Source organism: Gastrolobium bilobum, unplaced genomic scaffold (genome assembly GCF_033153095.1).
Source record: "Gastrolobium bilobum isolate Gb01-03AN ecotype WA unplaced genomic scaffold, APGP_CSIRO_Gbil_v1 utg12160, whole genome shotgun sequence".
In the NCBI taxonomy this organism is placed as follows: Eukaryota; Viridiplantae; Streptophyta; class Magnoliopsida; order Fabales; family Fabaceae; genus Gastrolobium; species Gastrolobium bilobum.
Genome location: NW_026898262.1, coordinates 59,359 through 80,770, shown reverse-complemented (window position 1 = coordinate 80,770; position 21,412 = coordinate 59,359). Strand labels below are relative to the sequence as shown.

Here is a 21,412-nt window from a genome sequence, read left to right as displayed (position 1 = left end):
GTGCCATGGTGTATGCTTTTTGCAGACGATATTGTGCTTATTGATGAGAGCAAGGATGATGTTAATAGAAAACTTGAATTGTGGAGAAGCACATTGGAATCTAAAGGATTCACATTAAGTCGAAGCAAGACTGAGTATCTGAAGTGTGAGTTTTCTCTAGTAAGAGATGTAGACCAAGATCCCGTGCATCTAAGTGGTCAAGAGGTACCCAAGAAAGACGCTTTTAAATACCTGGGCTCCATTTTGCAAAAAGGTGAAGAGATTGATGAGGATGTAAATCATAGAATCAGAGTAGGGTGGATGAAATGACGCAGTGCATCGGGGTTTTTGTGTGACCACAAAATCTCCCTTAAGTTAAAAAGAAAATTCTATAAAACAGCAGTAAGACCTGCAATGCTATATGGAGCTGAATGTTAGCCAGCACATAGGCAACATGAGCATAAAATGGGAGTAGCAGAGATGAGGATGTTAAGGTGGATGTGTGGTTATGCGAGGATAAATAAGATAAGAAATGAAGATATTCGACGAAAGGTAGTAGTACTACCGGTGGTTGAGAAGATGAGAGAACATAGATTGAGGTGTTTTGGGCACGTAATGAGAAGGCCCCTGGATGCTCCCGTAAGAACATAAGTTTGTTACCAAGAGCTCAACACAAAAAGAGGTAGAGGTAGAGGTAGACCGAAACTTACTTGGGGGAATGTAGTAAAACAAGATTTAATGGAGTGAGATATAGATTGGCAGATGGTATGCCTTAGAACGGAATGGAGAAAAGCTATAAGCATGGTGGATGGTTAGACTCGTTGTTATTCCTATGTTCCAGATGGTCCCTTTTTAGTCCTTTTTCCCTTCATTTCTCCCTCTTCTTCTTTTCCCTTTCTTTTTTACTTTTATATATATATATATTATTACTATTCTATTTATTTATTTTTATTTTTACTTGTATGTTTTTTTTTTCCAACCTTTTTGTATCTTTTATTTGGATTCATCTACCACCGACTCCAATTAATTTAGGATAAAGACGTTGTTGATGTTGATGTTGATGTTGTTCAACTTTACAAAAGTATCTAGCCTAGTGGTTTGTGGGACTTCTGATGGTTGGTAGGGTCTTTTTGTTGTGATTAGGGCTATCTCTAAGGCATTGCTTGCTAGCAACTTGTGTTGTGGGTATAGATTAGACTAGATATAATATGCTATTTGAATCGAGTGTTTACTCTTAATTCATCCACTGATGATAATATTACGCCTAAATATTACGTTGGGCTTAACGAAATGACATTTACATGAATGTTTTGTGTATTTTGATGAGCAATTTTTATGAGGTGCTAAAGTTAAAATGTTTCACCCATAAGAATCTGTTTTTCCCACTACGACCGAGAGAAGAACGTAGCCAATGATACCAAAGATGCTACTCTCTTCTAGATCTTAAATCAAATATCAAATCCACCTTACGAAGGTTACTTGAAATAGAACGCGGTAGTTAACATAAGGTTCCTGACCTGATGGATGTCATAAGAAGAGATACATAATTGGATCAAACCAACAGATAAAGGACTTTCACACCCTAAGGGATGCGACCAATCTGCCCGGTCAAAAAAAAAGAAAAAGCATTTAACTTTAATCATTCAAGACGCTCGGACATCTTGTAAAGTCATGAGCTTTTCAATAATAAATTTCATTCCCTACCACCTTTTTTTAAACATTAAAAGGGTTGTCAATCCAAATTTTTATTTTACAAAATGTATGGCCTAGTAAATTTATACGAATATTACTTCCAATGACATAGGAAATTCAAACATAAGAATACAAGGTGAAGAACAAACTTATGTGGCAACTCAACCAACATCTGTTGGTGATGCTACTGTTTCACTCACATGGTGACATTTTTTGTTCCTGCCTTTTTCATTTTTTATGGTCTTATCAGCTTCTATCTCATGCTGTTAAGATCTGATAAACCAAATTGCTTTTATCTTATCACTAATTACAGTGTGAATGCTATACGTCTGCATAATTATTGTTTCCTTTGCCAATAAAAATCAGCTGAATAGCTGGAAACCTTTCAACGGTGATGATTGTTTTCTTGACTCTAAAAGCATAGTAGTAGTTGGGCTGAAAGCAAGGGACCCAACTGCTCCAACCATTCCATCTTTATGAATCTGTACACACATTCACAAATCGAATGAGTTGAGTTGCTTTTTGCTAATCCAAATTTAATGACTAACCCATAATGGGTTCATCGCCAAGGCTTCAAACTTTCAATCGTTCTCATGTTTGGTAAGCAGTTAGGATCAAGATTTAGTATGTCACATTCTTTCCCAAACCCCATTTTTTGTCGCCACAAAGATTTTCTTCTCTCCGTTGCCACGTTCACCACATTTTTCTCTGCTGACTTGCTCTTTTTTGCTTCCCTCCTAAGGAATCTCTAGGAACCAAACTCTAATCTTTTGCGTGATAAAACAATTTTTTTTGTAAAGAGCCTTGTGTGGTTGAGTAGGTCCAATTTTATAGAGAGAAAATTATATTCCATTACTCGTATGTTAATTACTCACTCGTTTGAGAGTTCTTTTCAATGTCAAAAGGTATTTATGGGAAGAGCCTCAATCTTTTTAAGTAGAGATTAATCTCATACTTAAAAGAGGGGGGGAAAAAAAAATCTAAAAACAAAAAAGAAAATGTGAATTATTGGTCATGAATTATACCTTTTTGGCATACCAATATTATTTGGAAACTCTTTGGTTCATGGTAAAGGGTTCGGATATATGACGCGTTAGGAATTGCGTTGTTGTGTGCACCACAAAGAGTAGGTTCTAAGCAAGCATTCATTTTCAAACCATGATCTTGCATATGTAATTATGACGACATGTAGTGGGGTCATATAGTTACAATATTAGAATCATGCATTTCCATAAAACAAAAAGATAACACTAAAGATAACAGAGTTTAAATATTGGGCAGGCAAAGGAGATAGGTATATGAACCTAATCTCCCCTTCATGTTTCTTCATTAGCAATACATCTTAGACTACTACAGGTGAAATCTTATTGGCAGGTCTTGTCAACGGCATTGTAATTGCAACAGAATAATTCCACTCAACCACTATTTCACATCTCATAATGGGAGTTAGAAAGAACACAAAAGACCATCTTTTCTAACCATTAGGTATGAAGTGTAACACAAGTCATCCACATGCAAAATGAGACAAACTGGGCCTAATCTAACAACTCCCATGCCCTTCTTATAATAATATAAAGCAAAACCATTCTCCAACATCATAGCCAGAGCCTCCTCTGTAGTCTCTTTCCCCCCCTCACTATCTCATCAAATGGCATTCTCTAATGCGTTGGTTTTGGGCTTATTTCTAGCAATTAACATGGCCCTGCCAACCCTGGCAACTGTCTACACAGTGGGAGATACTTCAGGTTGGGCAATTGGTGCTGATTATAGCACATGGACTAGTGCCAAGACCTTTGCAGTTGGTGATAGTCTTGGTAAGAACTAGTTAACCTTTTTATTTATTTATTTATTTCAAACACAATGTTATGCTATTAGTCTCCAAACTCATGTACCTTTTTTTTATGTGAAAGTGTTCAACTATGGAGCTGGGCACACAGTGGATGAAGTTAAAGAGAGTGATTACAAATCCTGCACTACAGGGAATTCAATTAATACAGACAGTAGTGGAGCCACCACCATTGCCCTCAAAACTGCTGGCACTCATTACTTCATATGTGCAGTTCCTGGACATTGTGCTGGTGGCATGAAACTTGCTGTTACTGTTAAGGCTGGAAAAGCCACTGCTCCTTCAGCAACACCATCATCAGGGAACGGTTCACCTTCTGATAGCAACACACCTACCACCACCACCACTAGACCAAATTCATCTTCAGCGAGTAGTCTCTCACCAATTGTTGCCATGGTGATTGTTTCATGCATCTCCTACTATGTTCTGCGTCTTGTATGAGTTTCTCCTCATATAGCCAGGACAGAGGCAGTGCTTCCATGGTTTCTTTGGTTCTTATATTATTATTAGTATTAGTACTCTGCTTTCTTGTTTGATCTATTCAGATTCTTGTACGAGTATTGATCGAGGTTCTTGTAGTAATAATTATCTAGGAAATCTCGCATGTTTTTCTTTTTTTTCTTTTTGATAAATAGAGTGATTACTGCTTATTAAGATTGTTTTCATTTTTTTTTTGTTTAATATATATACTGCTTACTAATATTATATATGCTTTTTATCAGGGGGGGAAAAAACATTATACATGCTCTCTTTTTTTATACATAAAAGCTTAGCGTAAAGGGAAACACTTTTCATTTTAAGATGGATAAACCACCAACCTGAGTGATTTGAGTCAATACCAAATAAAAGAAATTTATTTAAGAGCAAATTAAAAAAGTACTCCTTCAATTTCATCCCCGTAAATTTCTCTTTTATAGTATTTTAATAGATAGATCTATGCCAAATTGCCCATCCAAATAGATTACAGGTGTAAACTACATGAGCTGAACCGTTTGATAGAGGGGAAAAAATTTATGTCTGTAAATCATGATTCTCAAGGAGAATGAATTTTTTGATAATATTATCAAAATGTTGTTTGGTAGGTCAAAATATTATCGTGAATGCTACCAAAAAGCTGTGTGAAATTTTCTCATTCTTAGATAGCATTTTGGTTCAAAAAGCTTTAAAAAAAACTTCTTAGAGAAGTATATAAATCATTGATGAACGTTCACTTAACAACTTAAACTTTTGGTTAAATTGATTTTTTTATATGGTATCAGAGCGTTTGATCCTCACCGCCCCCACTTTAATAAACAACTAATCAAGTCTTTGTGGAGTTTCTTAGTATAGATAAGATGAGTCTATGTAATATCCACCATTTAAGTCCAATAGGCTTTTGTATGAGGGGACATGTTAGAGAAGTATATAAATCATTGATGGATCTTCATTTAACAATTTAAACTTTTAGATTGAATTGATTCTTTACACATGAGAATATGATTTTTTCGAAAAAAATTGTAACAATCCTTATACCAAAGATAGATAAATATGATTACCAATTTCAATTTCCCGAAAATCCAAATTTTTTCCTTGTATCAAATGGCCAAGTTTTGGAAATACTATGCTCATGAAGAAATTTTGGAACGGTTTTTGTTGAAAAATTTACCATGTTTGGAATGGAAATCACTTAATACTTCTCCATACAACCAAAAATTAAAATAGACAAAATTACTTTATAAGTCCTTATATTTGCATTGAATTTACAAAAAAAATATTGTAATTTAAATTTTTACGAGAAGGCCTGTGTATTTTAACTAAATTTTTAAATAAATTCTCATTAGTAATGAAAACTTTAATTGAGTTTCTAAATCTTGTAAAGTAACATAGCCGCAGCATAACAATCCATTAAGGGCATGTTTGGAGCACCTAATAAGGAAGATAGGATAGGATAACTTATCATATCCTACTCTTATCTCTTGTTTGGTGGGTCAATAGGATATGATTAATTTATCTATTGTCTCATTTTATCAATGCATGATTTCTTATCTTATAGGGGGAGCTGGGTTAAGATTTAATAGGATAGGATATCAATATTAAATACCCAGTAAATTCCCACCTACCCAATATATTCTCACACTTCCCAATTTATTTGTATTTATTGCATTATATTTTCTTTTCTTTTTTTCCTTTCTCCTTCTACATAATCTTATCATATTGCTAATCAGGTGCTCATCAAACACAAAATATGATATAGGCTTATCAGCCCCATATCATATCCTATCCTTATCAGCTCCATATCATATCTTATTTTTATCCTATCATGTCCAACAAACGAGCTCTAAGAGTCTAACAATTATAAGCCAATAAGGGCCTAACTAAAATTATTAAAAATACAAAAATCTTGGTAAAAATGTCAAACTAAAATAGCCTAATGATTTAGAGAATACATTTTTCAGGCGACAATTTTATTTTATGCACATACAAAAAAGTGAATAAAATTCATTATCTAAAAGAGAGAAAAACGAAAAAGTGATCGTACCCACTTTTTTATATGTACATAAAACAATTGTATTTCCCAATAATTTAACCATGATAACGTTTAAAAGCCGGATAAAATTTACTCTCAATTCTCATAAATTTGGACTACTACATTATGAAAGACTTTTTATTTGCTAACTAACCCTAACCGAAAACCATACTTTATTTTTAATCTTTGTATTTTGTGCCTGGTTAAATAACAATAGTGTTAATGTCCAATGTATTATTTTGGAAGAATAGTGGAACAAAGATGAAGAAGGAAGAAGAGGATGCTGATGCAAACTCCTTATCCCTTTTGAAAGACCTAAAGAAGTGTTGACCCGTGACTAGAACTAGGCTTAGTCGACTAAGTGATATTATCATGGTTGGTCAAATTTATAATAAAGACCATATCGATTAAGTTACAATTGTGGAATTTAAATCCCCTGCCCTTTCAATAAAATACCATCAAGAAAAATAAAAAATAAAATTCAACTCTCTTTTAGTTGGAAGTAGTTCGAAGACAAGACAATTTTCTCTTGTTAAAAATCCAATGTTGAGAGACACAGTAAATGAGACTCGAATTAAAAATCTGCTATCACCATTTCGAATTTTTAGGAAAACATTTTGTATTCATTTTGTTGGGGATGAGAGGGAGGAGACATCATAGAATGACAAAGCAAAGAAACTGCAGAAGATCCAAATACAAGACAAACAAGGAAGTTCCTAGTTCTCATGCCATACTTCGGGTTCCGTTCCATTCTCAGTCCATCATCGTGTACTTTTCACTTGTTGCTACAGAATGAATAGTTACTCAGGTAGAAATTTAAGCCCAAAGACCATCTTTCTGAAAATCAAGGCAAAATTAACGAAGGGTCTTTTTTTCTTATCTTGCTGAATTTTTTTTATTTTATATCACTTATTATAATTATAATTATGTATTACAAAAATTATTTAATTATAATATTAAAATTATTTTTTTATCTCTTTCCACATCAGCCAATAATTTCTGAATAGAAAAAAAAAGAACAATGATCAAAGTGTCACATTTTTTACAAAAAATTATCTGAATGCCACACTTTACAAAAAAAAAAATTCAAAATGTCACATCACCTAACTCGCTATAACACCTGGCGAGTTAGGTGTTAACACGTGGCAGAAGGTATGGTCACGTAAGTTACTAAGCAGCATAGCATGTTTAGTCGGCTTCTCTGACACATTGCACTATGCAACATAGCATGCTTAGTCATCTTTCTGACACTTGGCAAACGTGTTATGCTATGCTACATAGCATGTTATGGGTGTGTCATGAAATTAATTAATGCTTCTAAAATAAATAAAGTTAATTATTTTAGTTTAATTCAATCTATATTAGTTTAAATTTTTTTTAGGAATGTTAATTAATTTCATTTAATTCAGCTTAAGTTATGTTACATTTTTTTGAACTATTTTATTTAATTATTGATGAATTAAATGTAATTTATATTTGTTAACTATTTCAGTTTAATTTCGTCTATATTAATTTAAATTATTTTATAACTATTAATTAATTATTTTTAGGAATGTTAATTAATTTCATTTGATTTAGTTTAAGTTAAGTTAATTTTTTTTGAACCGTTAGGTAATGTAATTTAATTTAAGAGTGTTAATGAATTTAATGAAATTTATGTTTGTTAATTATTTTAATTTAATTTTATATTAATTTAAATTATTTTATGACACACACATAACTTGACGTTTGCCACGTGTCAGAAACTGACTAAACATGCTATGCTGCATAGCATATTTGATGTCACTTAATCTTGTTGCACTGTACATCGGTCACATTATCTTGTTGCACTGTACATCGGTTTACATGGCCATGCACCTTCTAACACGTGTCAACATCTACCTTGCCAGATGTTGTAGCGAATTAGATAACGTGACATTTTGAAAAAAAAGTTTACAAAACATGACATTCAGATAATTTTTTACAAAAAAATATAGCACTTTGGTCGTTGTCTAAAAAAAAAAATTAACTTTAATATTATAAGTTATAATTATAACTATGTACTTAGAACGCAAACCACTAACAATGATAATTATGAAAACACAACCACTACCATCCCCACAATCCCTAGTTCACGGGATACTACAATTTCATGTTGGATACTACAGGCATCAACCATAGAAGGCCAATTACTCCAGTCACCACCAGGAATGCATCGCATAACGCAGACATAAGTTGCGTAAAAAACATTACTGCACCCTACTATATTAATCAAATATCTAGGCTTGAGAAGAAATAGACGAGTAAAAAATTTTATTAAAGAAATGACTTTCATGCTAAATTCAACATTAAAAAGTTAAGTGGTTCGAATTCAAACCACATTAATACATTATAATCTCTTACAAATCCCCCGCATAGAGTTTGTTCAAATTCTCTAAATTCAAGAGGATGCCACTTCTATAAGACTATAACCAAGAGAGAAATCAATCAGACGCAGTAAATTTCATTTTCTATCATCAAATAAGAACAGAGAGGAAACTTTTGTTTTCCTCCCTGCCATGATCATGCGCACTTAGCAAAATAAAAACCTTTGAGAATAAACAAGTGTTATGTTTTTAGCCTTTATAACAAAATATCGACAGGTAGACCATCTTTTCCTTGTATGTGTCGCGAAGCACATGCATCCGTGACACATGAAATGCCGCTAGTAGGTGTTGACATGTGACACTTGTTAAAGCACAAGTCCACCTTTTTTCCCATTCACCAACATCAAAACGTACTTTTTGTCCATGAATTCTATCTTACGCTTTCAAACCAACAAAATAATCATAAATAATTAAAGCAAAAAGGAAACCAAACAAAAAAAACACAAAAGTAGAACACTCCACTACAGCTGTCACAGGCTCATGTTTACAGACACCAAAACACGACAAAAACCTGTTTCTTCAACGAGTTCACTCCCTCCCTCTCTTCCTCGCTCAGATCCCGCGTCTCACGCACGCAACAAAATCAATCTATAGTCATCAAATTATAGCATAATCCCTTCACATAACAAGGGGATAAGCTCTATCTCACTCGTTATTTATGATTCTCAAATTTGAATCCAAGAAGCAACCAACAATTTAGTTAAGCAAATACGAAGAATAAAAAACTATTAAACAAATGCAAATAAATGATCCATAATCAAAGCGATAATAATAATAATAAATAATAATGATAATAGTAGTCTGAGAGAGTCAAGCTATCCGAATCAAACCCTAACAGAAAACAAAAGACCTCCTAGCAATCACTATCAAAATCATCATCATCGTCCACCACTAAATAATCGTAATCACAATCTGAAAATATTAAAATCGAAATAAACAAATAATACTAATGTTCATTGTCTCTTAACTCCAACCGAACATAACCTCGTACTCATAATAATACTAATAAAATTATAAAACCCTAACTACCGACAACGCCACGCATCAGATCTACATCAGCAACGCCACGGCGGCGACGGCGGCTACAGATCCACCGACGGCGACTCTGAGGAAGGCGGCGCCGCTATTAGCCGGTGGAGAAGAGGGAGACTCCGCTGGACCTTCGCTGGCGGCGGGTCCGGAAACAGGGGAGAGAGTGGGAGAGCCGGTGGGAACGGCAGGAGCCGGAGGAGATTCGGTGGGAGAAGCAACCGGAGAGGCGGTGGTTGGGGCTGAGGAAGGAGTTGGGGAAGGTGGAGACGATATCTGAGGAGGAGGAGTAGAGTGAGATACGGGAGAGGGAGCGGGTACGGTGGCGGTGGCGGTAGGAGGTGCAGCTTTGGAGGTGGGAGGAGTGGCTTTAGGGGATGAAGGTGGCGTCGGAGAGTTCCTGGGGGTGGCGCCGGGAGAGTGAGCCGGTGGCTGAGAAGGAGATTGACCGAGAGCGGAGGTAGCCAGTAAAGTAAGGAAAAGGAGAAACGCAAACTTGGCCATAGCTTTAAGGCAAAAAGAGAAAGGGTAAGTAAATGTCTAAATGAGAAGAGAAGAGAGAAACAAAAGTAAAAGAGAGGGCAAGAGTGTGTATATATATAGGAAAAGGGGACTGTTCGTGTCAATCAGCGACGAATATAATATGATAACAAGAGGAGGGGAAAATAAAATAATAATAATAATATGGACTTGATTTATCACATTTTAAAATACAATCTTCAATATTTTGTTTCCTTTCATATACTTATATTCTATCAAATACTAATTGCTAATGGTTGTCATTTGTGTAGCTTGATAATCGGATGAATGAGTGAATGTTATAAGGGGTTTGATTTTTTTATGTTAAATAAGAATTCAATTCTTATGTTGTAGAGATAAAAAACATGTGGGGCCCATGTGTTAGAAAAAATTATATGTAGGATCCATGTCAGCACAGAAATCGAAAGGTGTGGAGGAAAATTTGAATTCTCATGTCAAATGAGAATTATAAAACCCATGTTATAATATATGTATTCTATCAAATATCCTTATATTCTCTCAAATATATGTATAAAACATAACTTTAATAATGGAAATGATTTATATTCGACAATAAAATGTTATGAATAGTTTTGTAATTATGATTTTTTTTTGTGATAATTATGACAGATTTTTTTTTTTCTTTTACTAGATGAATCATGATAAAATAAATTATAACTGTTATGGATCTGCCATAAAAATCCATATTCTAAAGGGCTCAAAAGTCAAAAAAATAAGATTTTTTTTTTAATTATACTAATCCTAATCGAATAGCTATAGATCAAGCATTGGACCCTCAAAAATTCATCAAAGGTTCAAAAATTTTCTACCCACAAATAATCTCTTATTTGTTTTATAAATAAGAGATAAAATCTATATGACACACTCTCTCGTTGCCCCACATCTTGCCTATGCTATTTTCTTATTGTGTACGATAATTCATTAGTCTCTAAAGTATCTTTCACATAGATACAGAGCACACAAATCCAATAAAAAGATATCAATAATGAGATTGGACATAGCTAATCCTTCAAGAATGAAACAATAAGAAAAATATGTGACATATTATAGATCTGATTTGGTTTAGATTTGTTTTTAAGAAAGATATGTAATAGATTATAAGTCTGATTTGCTTCTAAAATTGGCTAATGCGTATACTGTCAACATCTGTACATAAAATGATAATATTCATTATTTTAGATTTCAACTTAATATATTATAGACTAGTTTTAAACTTAAGAGGTGAAATATAAAAAAATATATATATATATATATATATAAATAATCTGATGTAATTTTCCTTAGTGTAGTATAACGATCCTAAAATGGTGTGTGTATATACATAGAAAAATATTTCTGCAGTTACTGCAGATAAGTTATCTGCATTTATTTCCAAAACAACGTTGTTTTGAAATTGAAAGATTAAAAAATTATAATTATAAAGACTATAATAATCATAAAATAAATTAAAATTATAAAAATACCATGATTTTCGTCCTAAAACGACGTCGTATTGGACTTACTGCAAATAACTTATCTGCAATGACTGCATAAAAAGCGAACTCATATATATATATATATATATATATATATATATATATATATATATATATATATATAACATTTATCCTGAGATAAACTTATTTCAAGCTATCATTTTTAATTATGTATTATAGGTAGTACATAGTTGTAATGTTAAGTTTTTTTCTCTCTCCACATTAGCAAACAAGTTTTGAAAAGTGACTGGGGATAGAGAGAAAAAATAATTTTAATGTTATAAGTTATAACTATCTACTACCTGTAATACATAGTTAAAAAGTATATCTTGAGATAATTTATCTCAAGTGACAGGAGAAATGTTTTATATATATATAGGGTTTAGCAGATATACAGTGACTGCACCTAAGGATTGGTGCAGTGATATAAAACTACATCATTTTATAGTGTGAAAGCATTAAATATGGGGAATCATAACCATACAAAGATAGAAATAAATATAAAACATTAAATATAAGGAATCATAACCATACAAAGGTGGAAATAAATATAATATTCTATTTTCTACAATTAATTCTAAACGCAAACTTTCTTTATTCCACACAAAATGACATAGTTTCTATGTGACTGCACCAATACTTATATACAGTCACATTACAAATCATTTTGTTATATATATATATATATATATATATATATATATATATATATATATGAAAAAGTATTTCTACAGACTACAGTCATTTTAGATAACATTATCTATAACTATCTTTTTTTAATTAAGTCTGACCAGTAAGACATAGTTATAACAATAAAGTTATTCTTTTTTCTCTCTCCTAAGACATTGTCGGCTGACATGGCAAAGAGAGAAAATGCAATTTTTTTGTCTTACTGGTCAAACTTAGTTAAAAAATGTAGTTGTAGACAAATTTATCTAAAGTGGCTGTAGAAATATTTAACCCCCCCTCCCCACACACACATATATATATATGGGTTCGTTTTTTTTTTTGCAGATAAGTTGTCTGCAGTAAATCCAATACGACGTCATTTTGGGACGAAAATCATGATATTTTTATAATTTTAATTTATTTAAGGGTTATTACAGTCTTTTTAATTATAATTACTTAATTTTTCAATCTCAAAACGACGTCATTTTAGGAGTAAATGCAGATAACGTATCTACAGTAATTGCAGAAATATTTTTTTGTATTCATATATATATATATATATATAGGATTCATTTTTTCTGCAGTCAATGTAGATAACTTACCTACATTGATCCCAAAATGACGTCGTTTTGGGGTAGAAATCAAGGTATTTTTATAATTATAATTTATTTAAGTGTTATAATAGTTTTTCTCATTTAATTTTTTAACTCAAAATGACGTCATTTTAGGAGTGCATGTAAGTAAGTTATCTACATTCACTGTAGAAATATTAAAGTCATATATATAAGTATTGTATCGATTAAAAATGATAATATTATATAGTATTCAATAAATTGGGAAAAGTTTAGGCTAGTAGTATGGGTTTAGGGAGTTTCCACTTAGTTACGTTGGCCTAGCAATAGTGAAAGAGAGGAGGATGTTGCAAATAAGAGTGGTGTGAAGAGTGTCTTACATCCGGAAGACAAGGCATCAAGAGCACAGACCATTATTTAAATTAAAAAATTAGAAGAATAAAAATTAGTTTTTAAAATTTAAGATCAGGTAATTATATATGCACAAGGAATTGTGATTAAGAAAAACACGACACATTATTATATTGAAGAAAAACAGAATGAAAATGAAAAAAGATCAAAACAATTAACAACATGAATAAAATGAAAGATAGGAAAACAAATATGATATTCACATGATATATATATATATATATATATATATATATATATATATATATATATATATATATATATATGAATAATTTTCTCATTTTATATGAAAATATTTTTTCATATTACACACAATTAAAAGAAGGATCTCACCTTATTTTTTTGTCTATTCACTTTTTTGTGGATCTTACTCATGTATATGTATTGTGTATGTAGCATGAGAAAATTTTCTCATGTAAAATAAGAAAATTAATCCTATATATATATATATATAGAGAGAGAGAGAGAGAGAGAGAGAGAGAGGGAAAGGTAGGTTCCTTTGACACCAGTGTCAAATTTGAAATTTGACACTTCATCTGATAGTCGTTAGATAAAAAATGATCAATGGTGTCATATGCTTACAAATCAGAGTTGTTGATCTTTTTTGATCTAACGGCTCTCAGATAAGGTGTCAAATTTCAAATTTGACACTGGCGTCAAAGGATCATACCTCATGCATATATGTATATATATGGCTTATATATTCTCATATAACATGAGAAGGGGAATCTAATCTATAGACTAATGTTGTGACAATCGGACCGAACCGGCTGGGTCGACCCGAAATCATGTGAATCGATCATCTGACCAGTCCGATTATCATATTGGATCGGTCCAGTACCAGACCCGGTTGATTTTGGTGAAAATCGGTGACCCATGCCGGGTTTTAAAAAAAAAATATTTCCAAAAAAAAAATCATAATTGACATATTTGAGTGATCTGTTACTTATTGTCTTACATAAGTTATGTACCTACAAACTTATATTATCTCAATTATGCACTATGTAGAAAATTTTGATTTGCTTTATAGTTAAAGATGTCATTTACTGAACCTGAAACGCCAAAATCACAAGCATTATATGTTTATTTGATCCTTTACTCGACAATAATGTATAATTTATTATTTTTTATATTAAAATATGTAGAATTTATATTATTTTTTTTGCTATTTGAGTAATTTGTAATTTTTTTAATATAAATTATAGATTTATATATAATCACCGGGTCATGCGGTTCAACCAGTGACCCGGTACCTCAACCAGGTCATTAACCGGACCGATTTTAATAACATTGCTATATACATATGATGGTGGGGTTCATCACCTAAAAAAGTAAAAAGGTTGCACAATTAACGAAGGATGTGTAGGAGGAAAAACTAATCTCATGGAACATGAGAATAATTCCCCCCTACACATATATATCTATATGATAGGATCCTTTGACACCGGTGTCAAACTTTAAAATTTGATATCAAATCCTAATCGTTGATTTCCGTCAATCAACGGTTATCATTTATTGAGAATCAAACTTATTAATTAATTATTAATTTTCAATGAATAATAATCGTTGATTGGCGGAAATCAACAGTTAGGATTTGATGTCAAATTTAAAGTTTGACACTTTATCTGAGAGCCATTAGATCAAAAAAGATCAACGACTCTGATTTGTAAGTATGTGACACCATGGATTTTTATATTTAACGACTTTCAGATGAGGTGTCAAACTTTAAATTTGACACTGGTGTCAAAGGATCCTACCTCTCTTTCTTTCTCTCTCTCTCTCTCTCTCTCTATATATATATATATATATATATATATATATATATATATATATATATATATATATATATATATGGAAAGAGATCATTTGACTCTGGTATAAGAGTTAGAAGGCTTATTTTCAATCTTGACCATTGTTTTTCGTTCATCTAACAGTTGTAATTTATTGAGTTATACCAATTAATTATTATTAATTTCAAATAAATGACAACCGTTAGATGGACGGAAATCAACGATCAAGATAGAAAGTAAGACTTCTAACTCTTATATCGGAATTAAAAGATGTCTATTATATATATAAATATATATATAAGGGTTTGCATTTGTCATTTAATATGACACAACAAACTTTCCTACACACACAATATTTTGTGGGGCCCACACTTTTTGAAAAAAAAACTACGGCATGCAAAACGAATCTCTATAACATTACACAATCACTTTTCCTACAACATAACTATTATAAAATCCATATATATATATATATATATATATATATATATATATATATATATATATATATATATATATATATATAGGGGAAGGTTATAGTTACTACCCCTTATTGTTACAACTAAATCGTAACCGTTGATTTCTGTCAATCTAACAATTATAATATATTAAAAATTAATAATTAATTAATAAGTATGACCCAATAAATTATAACCGTTAGATTGACGAAAATCAACGGTTACGATTTATTAGTAACAAATAGTAACAATAAGAGGTAGTAACTATAACCTCTCCTATATATATATATATATATATATTATATATATATATATATATATATATATATATATATATATATATATATATAATTCAATCGGATATTATGCGCAGCAACAAGGATGCTATCATTGTGGAAATAAGGTAGGTAACATTTTGCTTAGGGATCACATTGCTAGAGGGGACAATATGGTGGGGAATGGTTGGAACTCCAAGTGGAGAGGGAAGATGTATGATTGTTGAATGATGAACAACTAGGGTTGTTTTAAGTATGATATAGTCTGCCATATGGGAAGAGAGGAATGTTCATAAGCGGAATAAGGATGTTGTTGGGCTTCCTCCTTCAATGCTAAGCCCAAACCCATTTGAGGGGTTTCCTAAAAACCTTAACCCTAATTTCCACCTCCTCTATATATACTCATTAGTTGTGGGTGGAGGCTAGGTCAGATATTGAGAGAACAAATTTGAGAGAAAAATTATTTGATTGTTTGAGCAAAGCTTTATGCTTTGCATTTGAGAGATCTCTAGAGAGAGTTTGAGTGAAACATCTCTAGGGTAGTTTGATTATCACCATTGTTGGAGAGGTTGAGTTAACTACCACATTGGTGTATTTGATTCTTTGTAACCATTATTTTCATAGTGGATTTTTGATCTGAACTAGGTCCCGTGGGTTTTTACTTCTTCATTGAAGAAGGTTTTCCCACGTTAAATCTGGTTGTGTTCTTCTTCTCTCTCTCTCCTGTTTTGTGATTTTTCGTTTTGATATTTCCGCTTCGCTGCCTGACCTGGTTAAGTTCAGGCCGAGGTATTGCTGAGATCCAAGATCAGGATCTTGTTGATTGACTTCCGCACAAAGGCCCCTGAGCCGAGCTTGAGGGAACCGAGTTCCCAACAGTGGTATCAGAGCCTGAGTTCGACGGGTTCTGAGGGAGACGAGATGGAGACCAGTGGCATAACTCATGATGGAGATATGTTCAAGTTGACTGCATACAACTTCACTTATTGGAGACCAATGATGGAAGATCATCTCTATTGCAAAGATCTACATGAGCCCATTATCCTTGATGAGAGACCGGCAGGCAAAACTGATAAGGAGTGGGAGATCCTGAGTCGGAAGGCGGTAGCCACGATCAGAAAATATATTGATAAAAGTCTCTTTGAGCACGTGTCCGAATTCACAAACGCGTATGAGTTGTGGACGAAGCTAGAGTCCATGATTCAGAAGAAGACTCCCAAGAACAAAGCACACCTGGTTCGCCGACTTGTTAAGCTTGGATACAAGGACGACATGAGCATGATTGAACACCTGAACACCTACAAAGGTATTGTGAATCAGCTGTCAAAGGCTGATATGAAAATTGATGAAGAATTACAGGCATTGCTGTTGTTGAGCTCGCTGCCAGAAAGCTGGGATACTCTGGTGGTGACCCTGAATAACTCGACTCCAGATGGAAAATTGAAGATGGATGTCGTGACAGACAGCCTCCTGGGCGAAGAATCCAGAAGAAGAGAACGAGTTACTTCGAGTACGTCTGAGGCTAACGTTGCTGAGAATAAAGGGAAATCTGACTCCCGTGGTAGAAGTAAGAGCCGCAAAGGTCGTGACAGACGAGACAAGTCCAGAGGTCGGTCAAAGCCGAAATATGAGTTGAAGTGCTTTTACTGTGGAAAGACAGGCCACAAGAAGTCAGACTGCTGGACCCTGTAGAATGATGAGAAGAACGGCTCTGTGAAGCCGGATCAGATTATTCCCAAGAAGAGGGAAGACAAGAGCACCACTGCGGTGGCTGCAAACCCTGATGCCGATATATTCCTCCTAGGTGAGGATAATTATTTGAATGTTGCATATGATGACTGCACCTAGATTGTTGACTCTGGTGCCTCCTTCCACGTTACTCCACACAAAGGTTTTTTCTCCTCTTATCGAGGTGGTGATTTTGGAGTCGTGAAGATGGAAAATCAAGTGACCAGCAAGATTGTTGGTGTCGGTGATGTAACTCTGACCACGGATGTCGGATGCCAACTTGTGTTGAAAGATGTGAGGCATGTTCATGACATGCGTTTGAACCTAATCTCTGTAGGCAAACTTGATGATGCCGGGTTAGTGAACTACTTCGGTAGTGTGAGATGGAAGTTGGCCAAGGGAAACTTGGTTGTGGCCCGAGGTAAGAAGGAAGGCTCCTTGTACGTGATGCAAGGAAAGATCAATGGCGGAGAAGCCAATTCTATCCGAGATGAACCTAGCTTGGAGCTATGGCACAAGCGTCTCGGCTACATGAGCGAGAAAGGGCTCCAGATCCTGAACAAGAAAGGATTACTGATCTGGTTGAAAGGCCAAGCGTTGGAGAGTTGCACGCATTGCCTAGTTGGAAAACAACACCGGGTTTCTTTTGTGAGACCGGATCAACCTAGACGACGCTGGTATATTCTTGACCTCGTCCATATTGATGTTTGCTCCATGTCGGAAAGATCCCTTGGAGGAGCTCAGTACTTTGTTTCATTTATTGATGACCACTCCCGCAAAGTGTGGGTATATTTGTTGAAGTCTAAAGACCAGGTACTCTAATCATTTAAAGAATTCCATGCTATGGTTGAAAGGGAGACTGGCAAGAAATTGAAGGTGGTCTGATCTGATAATGGTGGTGAGTATTGCGGCCCATTTGATGCATACTGCAGAGCGGCCGGGATTCGACTAGAGAAGACGCCCCCCAAGACACCTCACCTGAATGGACTGGCTGAGCGGATGAAAAAGAACTATTGAAGAGAAGGTCCGAAGCATGTTATCCAATGCCGGGTTACCGAAATCATTCTGGGGAGAAGCCGTCAAAACAGCTGTTGACTTGATCAACCTCTCACCATCACAGTCACTTGAAGGAGAAATTTCAGAAAAAGTCTGGACAGGTCGGAAAGCGGCCTACAATCAATTGAAGGTGTTTGGATGCCGAGCTTTCGTGCATATCCCTAAAGATGAAAGGGCTAAACTTGATGCAAAGACCAAAGAATGCATTTATCTTGGTTCGCCGAGATGTGAGTTCGGGTTTCGACTTTGGGATCCAATCAATAAGAAGATCGTGAGAAGCCGAGATGTGATCTTTCATGAGCATGAGAACATTCATGACATCTCGAAGCCCAAAGTCCGAGTTACTGTCAGACGTGAAGAACCCATCCCTCCTGTCTGAGCTGAAGTAGGAGGAGAAAATCAAGAAATTGAAGAAAATGATGATCAGCAACAAGCTGAAGATGACCAAGACATTGAGGTCCGAGTTGATGATGAGATCCGGGATGAGAATGATGAACCGGGTTCTCAAGCTGAAGAACAGTGAGATATCCAACTCGAGAAAGAAGACCCTCTACAAGATACCCATCTGATGAATACACCGTTGTTGCTGAAGACGGTGAGCCTCAGAGTTATAATGAGGCTATGACGAGCTCAGAGAAAGAAGAATGGAAAAAAGCAATGCAAGACGAGATGAAGTCTCTGCACGAGAATTAGACTTATGAGCTGACTGAGTTGCCTAAAGGAATACGAGCTCTGAAAAATAAATGGGTCTACAAGATTAAGAATGAAGAGAACGGGCAAAAGCCGAGATACAAAGCCCGTGAAAGGCTGCAATCAGAAGAAAGGAGTTGATTTTGAGGAGATTTTTTCTCCTGTGGTGAAAATGACCTCGGTCCGAACCGTGCTAGCCATGGCGGCTTCGATGGACCTCGAGGTAGAACAAATGGACGTGAAAACGACATTTCTTCACGATGACTTAGAAGAAGAAATATATATGGAGCAACCTGAAGGATTCCAAGCTCCAGACCAAGAAGACTTGGTATGTCGGTTGAAGAAAAGCCTCTATGGCCTGAAGCAAGCACCTCGGCAGTGGTACAAAAAATTTGAATCATTATGTTTGATCATAAGTTTGAGAAGACTGAAGCCGATCACTGCGTATTTGTGAAGAGGTATGAGGCATGAGACTTTCTGATCTTGTTGTTATATGTTGACGACATGCTTATTGTAAGGAAAGACAAATCGAGGATAGCCGCCCTGAAAAAGGCGTTGAGCTCGTCCTTTGCAATGAAGGACCTCGGCCCTGCAAAGCAGATTCTCGGAATCAAGATCATCCGAGATAGAAAGAAGAAGCTACTGTGGCTGAGTCAAGAGAAATATATTGAGAAGATTTTGAAGAGATTTAGCATGGACAAAGCCAAAACAGTGAGCACCCCCCTAGCCGGACACATAAAGCTGAACCAGAAGCAATGTCCGAGATCTGATGAAGATAAAGATGAGATGATGAAGGTCCCTTACCAATCCGCCGTTGGAAGCTTGATGTATGCAATGGTTTGCACTAGACCCGACTTGGCGTGTGCTGTTGGAATGGTAAGCCGGTATTTGTCAAACCCCGGCAAAGAGCACTGGGAAGCAGTGAAGTGGATCTTCAAGTACCTCCGAGGTACGACAGACTTTTGTCTCCGATTTGGAGAAGGTAAAGCCGAGTTGCAAGGCTACTCGGATTCTGATTTAGGGGGAGATGCCGACTCGAGGAAATCGACGACAGGATATTTGATGAGATTTGCCGGAGGAGCTGTCTCTTGGCATTCAAGACTTCAGAAATGTGTTGCACTATCGACAACTGAGGCTGAGTACATTGCCGCTACTGAGGCAAGCAAAGAGATGCTGTGGATGAAGAAGTTCCTCATGGAACTCGGCCATGATCAAGACAAGTACGAGCTGGGTTGTGACAATCAAAGCGCAATCCATCTTGCGAAGAATTCAACCTATCACTCCCGCACTAAGCATATTGATGTGAGGTATCACTGGATCCGGGATGTGGTGGAAGGTGGTGAGCTCGAACTCGTCAAGGTGCACACTGACCAAAATTGGTCCGATATGATGACAAAGCCGGTTCCAGCAAGAAAATTTGAAGACTGCTGTGAAAGAGCCGGGTTGATGCTGAAGCCGACGCATTGAAGTTGGAGGGGAAGATTTGTTGGGCTTCCTCCTTCAATGCTAAGCCCAAGCCCATTTGAGGGGTTTCCTAAAAACCCTAACCCTAATTTCCACCTCCTCTATATATACTCATTAGTTGTGGGTGGAGGCTAGGTCAGATATTGAAAGAACAAATTTGAGAGAAAAATTATTTGATTGTTTGAGCAAAGCTTTATGCTTTGCATTTGAGAGATCTCTAGAGAGAGTTTGAGTGAAACATCTCTAGGGTAATTTGATTATCACCATTGTTGGAGAGGTTGAGTTAACTACCACATTGGTGTATTTGATTCTTTGTAACCATTATTTTCATAGTAGATTTTTGATCTGGACTAGGTCCCGTGGGTTTTTACTTCTTCATTGAAGAAGGTTTTCCCACATTAAATCTGGTTGTGTTCTTCTTCTCTCTCTCTCTCTCATGTTTTGTGATTTTTCGTTTTGATATTTCCGTTGCGCTGCCTGACCTGGTGAAGTTCTGGCCGAGGTATTGCTGAGATCCGAGATCAGGATCTTGTTGATTGACTTCCGCACAAAGGCCCCTGAGCCGAGCTTGAGGGAACCGAGTTCCCAACAGATGTGGATATCTTCTACTGCGAATATGAAATTGCAAAACAATTATGAAGGCTAAGAAGCTACCCTTTGGACATTCGGAACAGGAATTCTGCCAAACAGTGGGCAATGCCATCTGAAATGTTGCTGCTACGGTTTTGCTGAGAACTATTCATGCAGAGTTGGTATTTGAATAGTTTGTGTGGTAGATTTAGTGTGATGAAATTTCATATTCATACTGATTGGTAATTGTCTAAGTT

General features: G+C 35.1%; 2 protein-coding genes across 2 annotated transcripts; one reads left to right on the top strand and one right to left on the bottom strand.

The window, feature by feature from the left end:
* The first annotated feature begins 3,284 nt into the window (after positions 1–3,284).
* Positions 3,285–4,105, top strand: LOC133314305 (blue copper protein-like). The gene is made up of 2 exons (XM_061515768.1): positions 3,285–3,485; positions 3,582–4,105. The coding sequence occupies exons 1-2, from the start codon at positions 3,320–3,322 to the stop codon at positions 3,956–3,958; spliced, it is 543 nt and encodes a 180-aa protein (XP_061371752.1). The 5' UTR covers positions 3,285–3,319; the 3' UTR covers positions 3,959–4,105.
* A 5,373-nt stretch (positions 4,106–9,478) lies between these two features.
* On the bottom strand, positions 9,479–9,961 carry LOC133314290 (classical arabinogalactan protein 5-like). Its single transcript, XM_061515738.1, has one exon. It carries the CDS (start codon positions 9,959–9,961, stop codon positions 9,479–9,481), a length of 483 nt encoding a protein of 160 aa, XP_061371722.1.
* Positions 9,962–21,412: the final 11,451 nt, after the last annotated feature.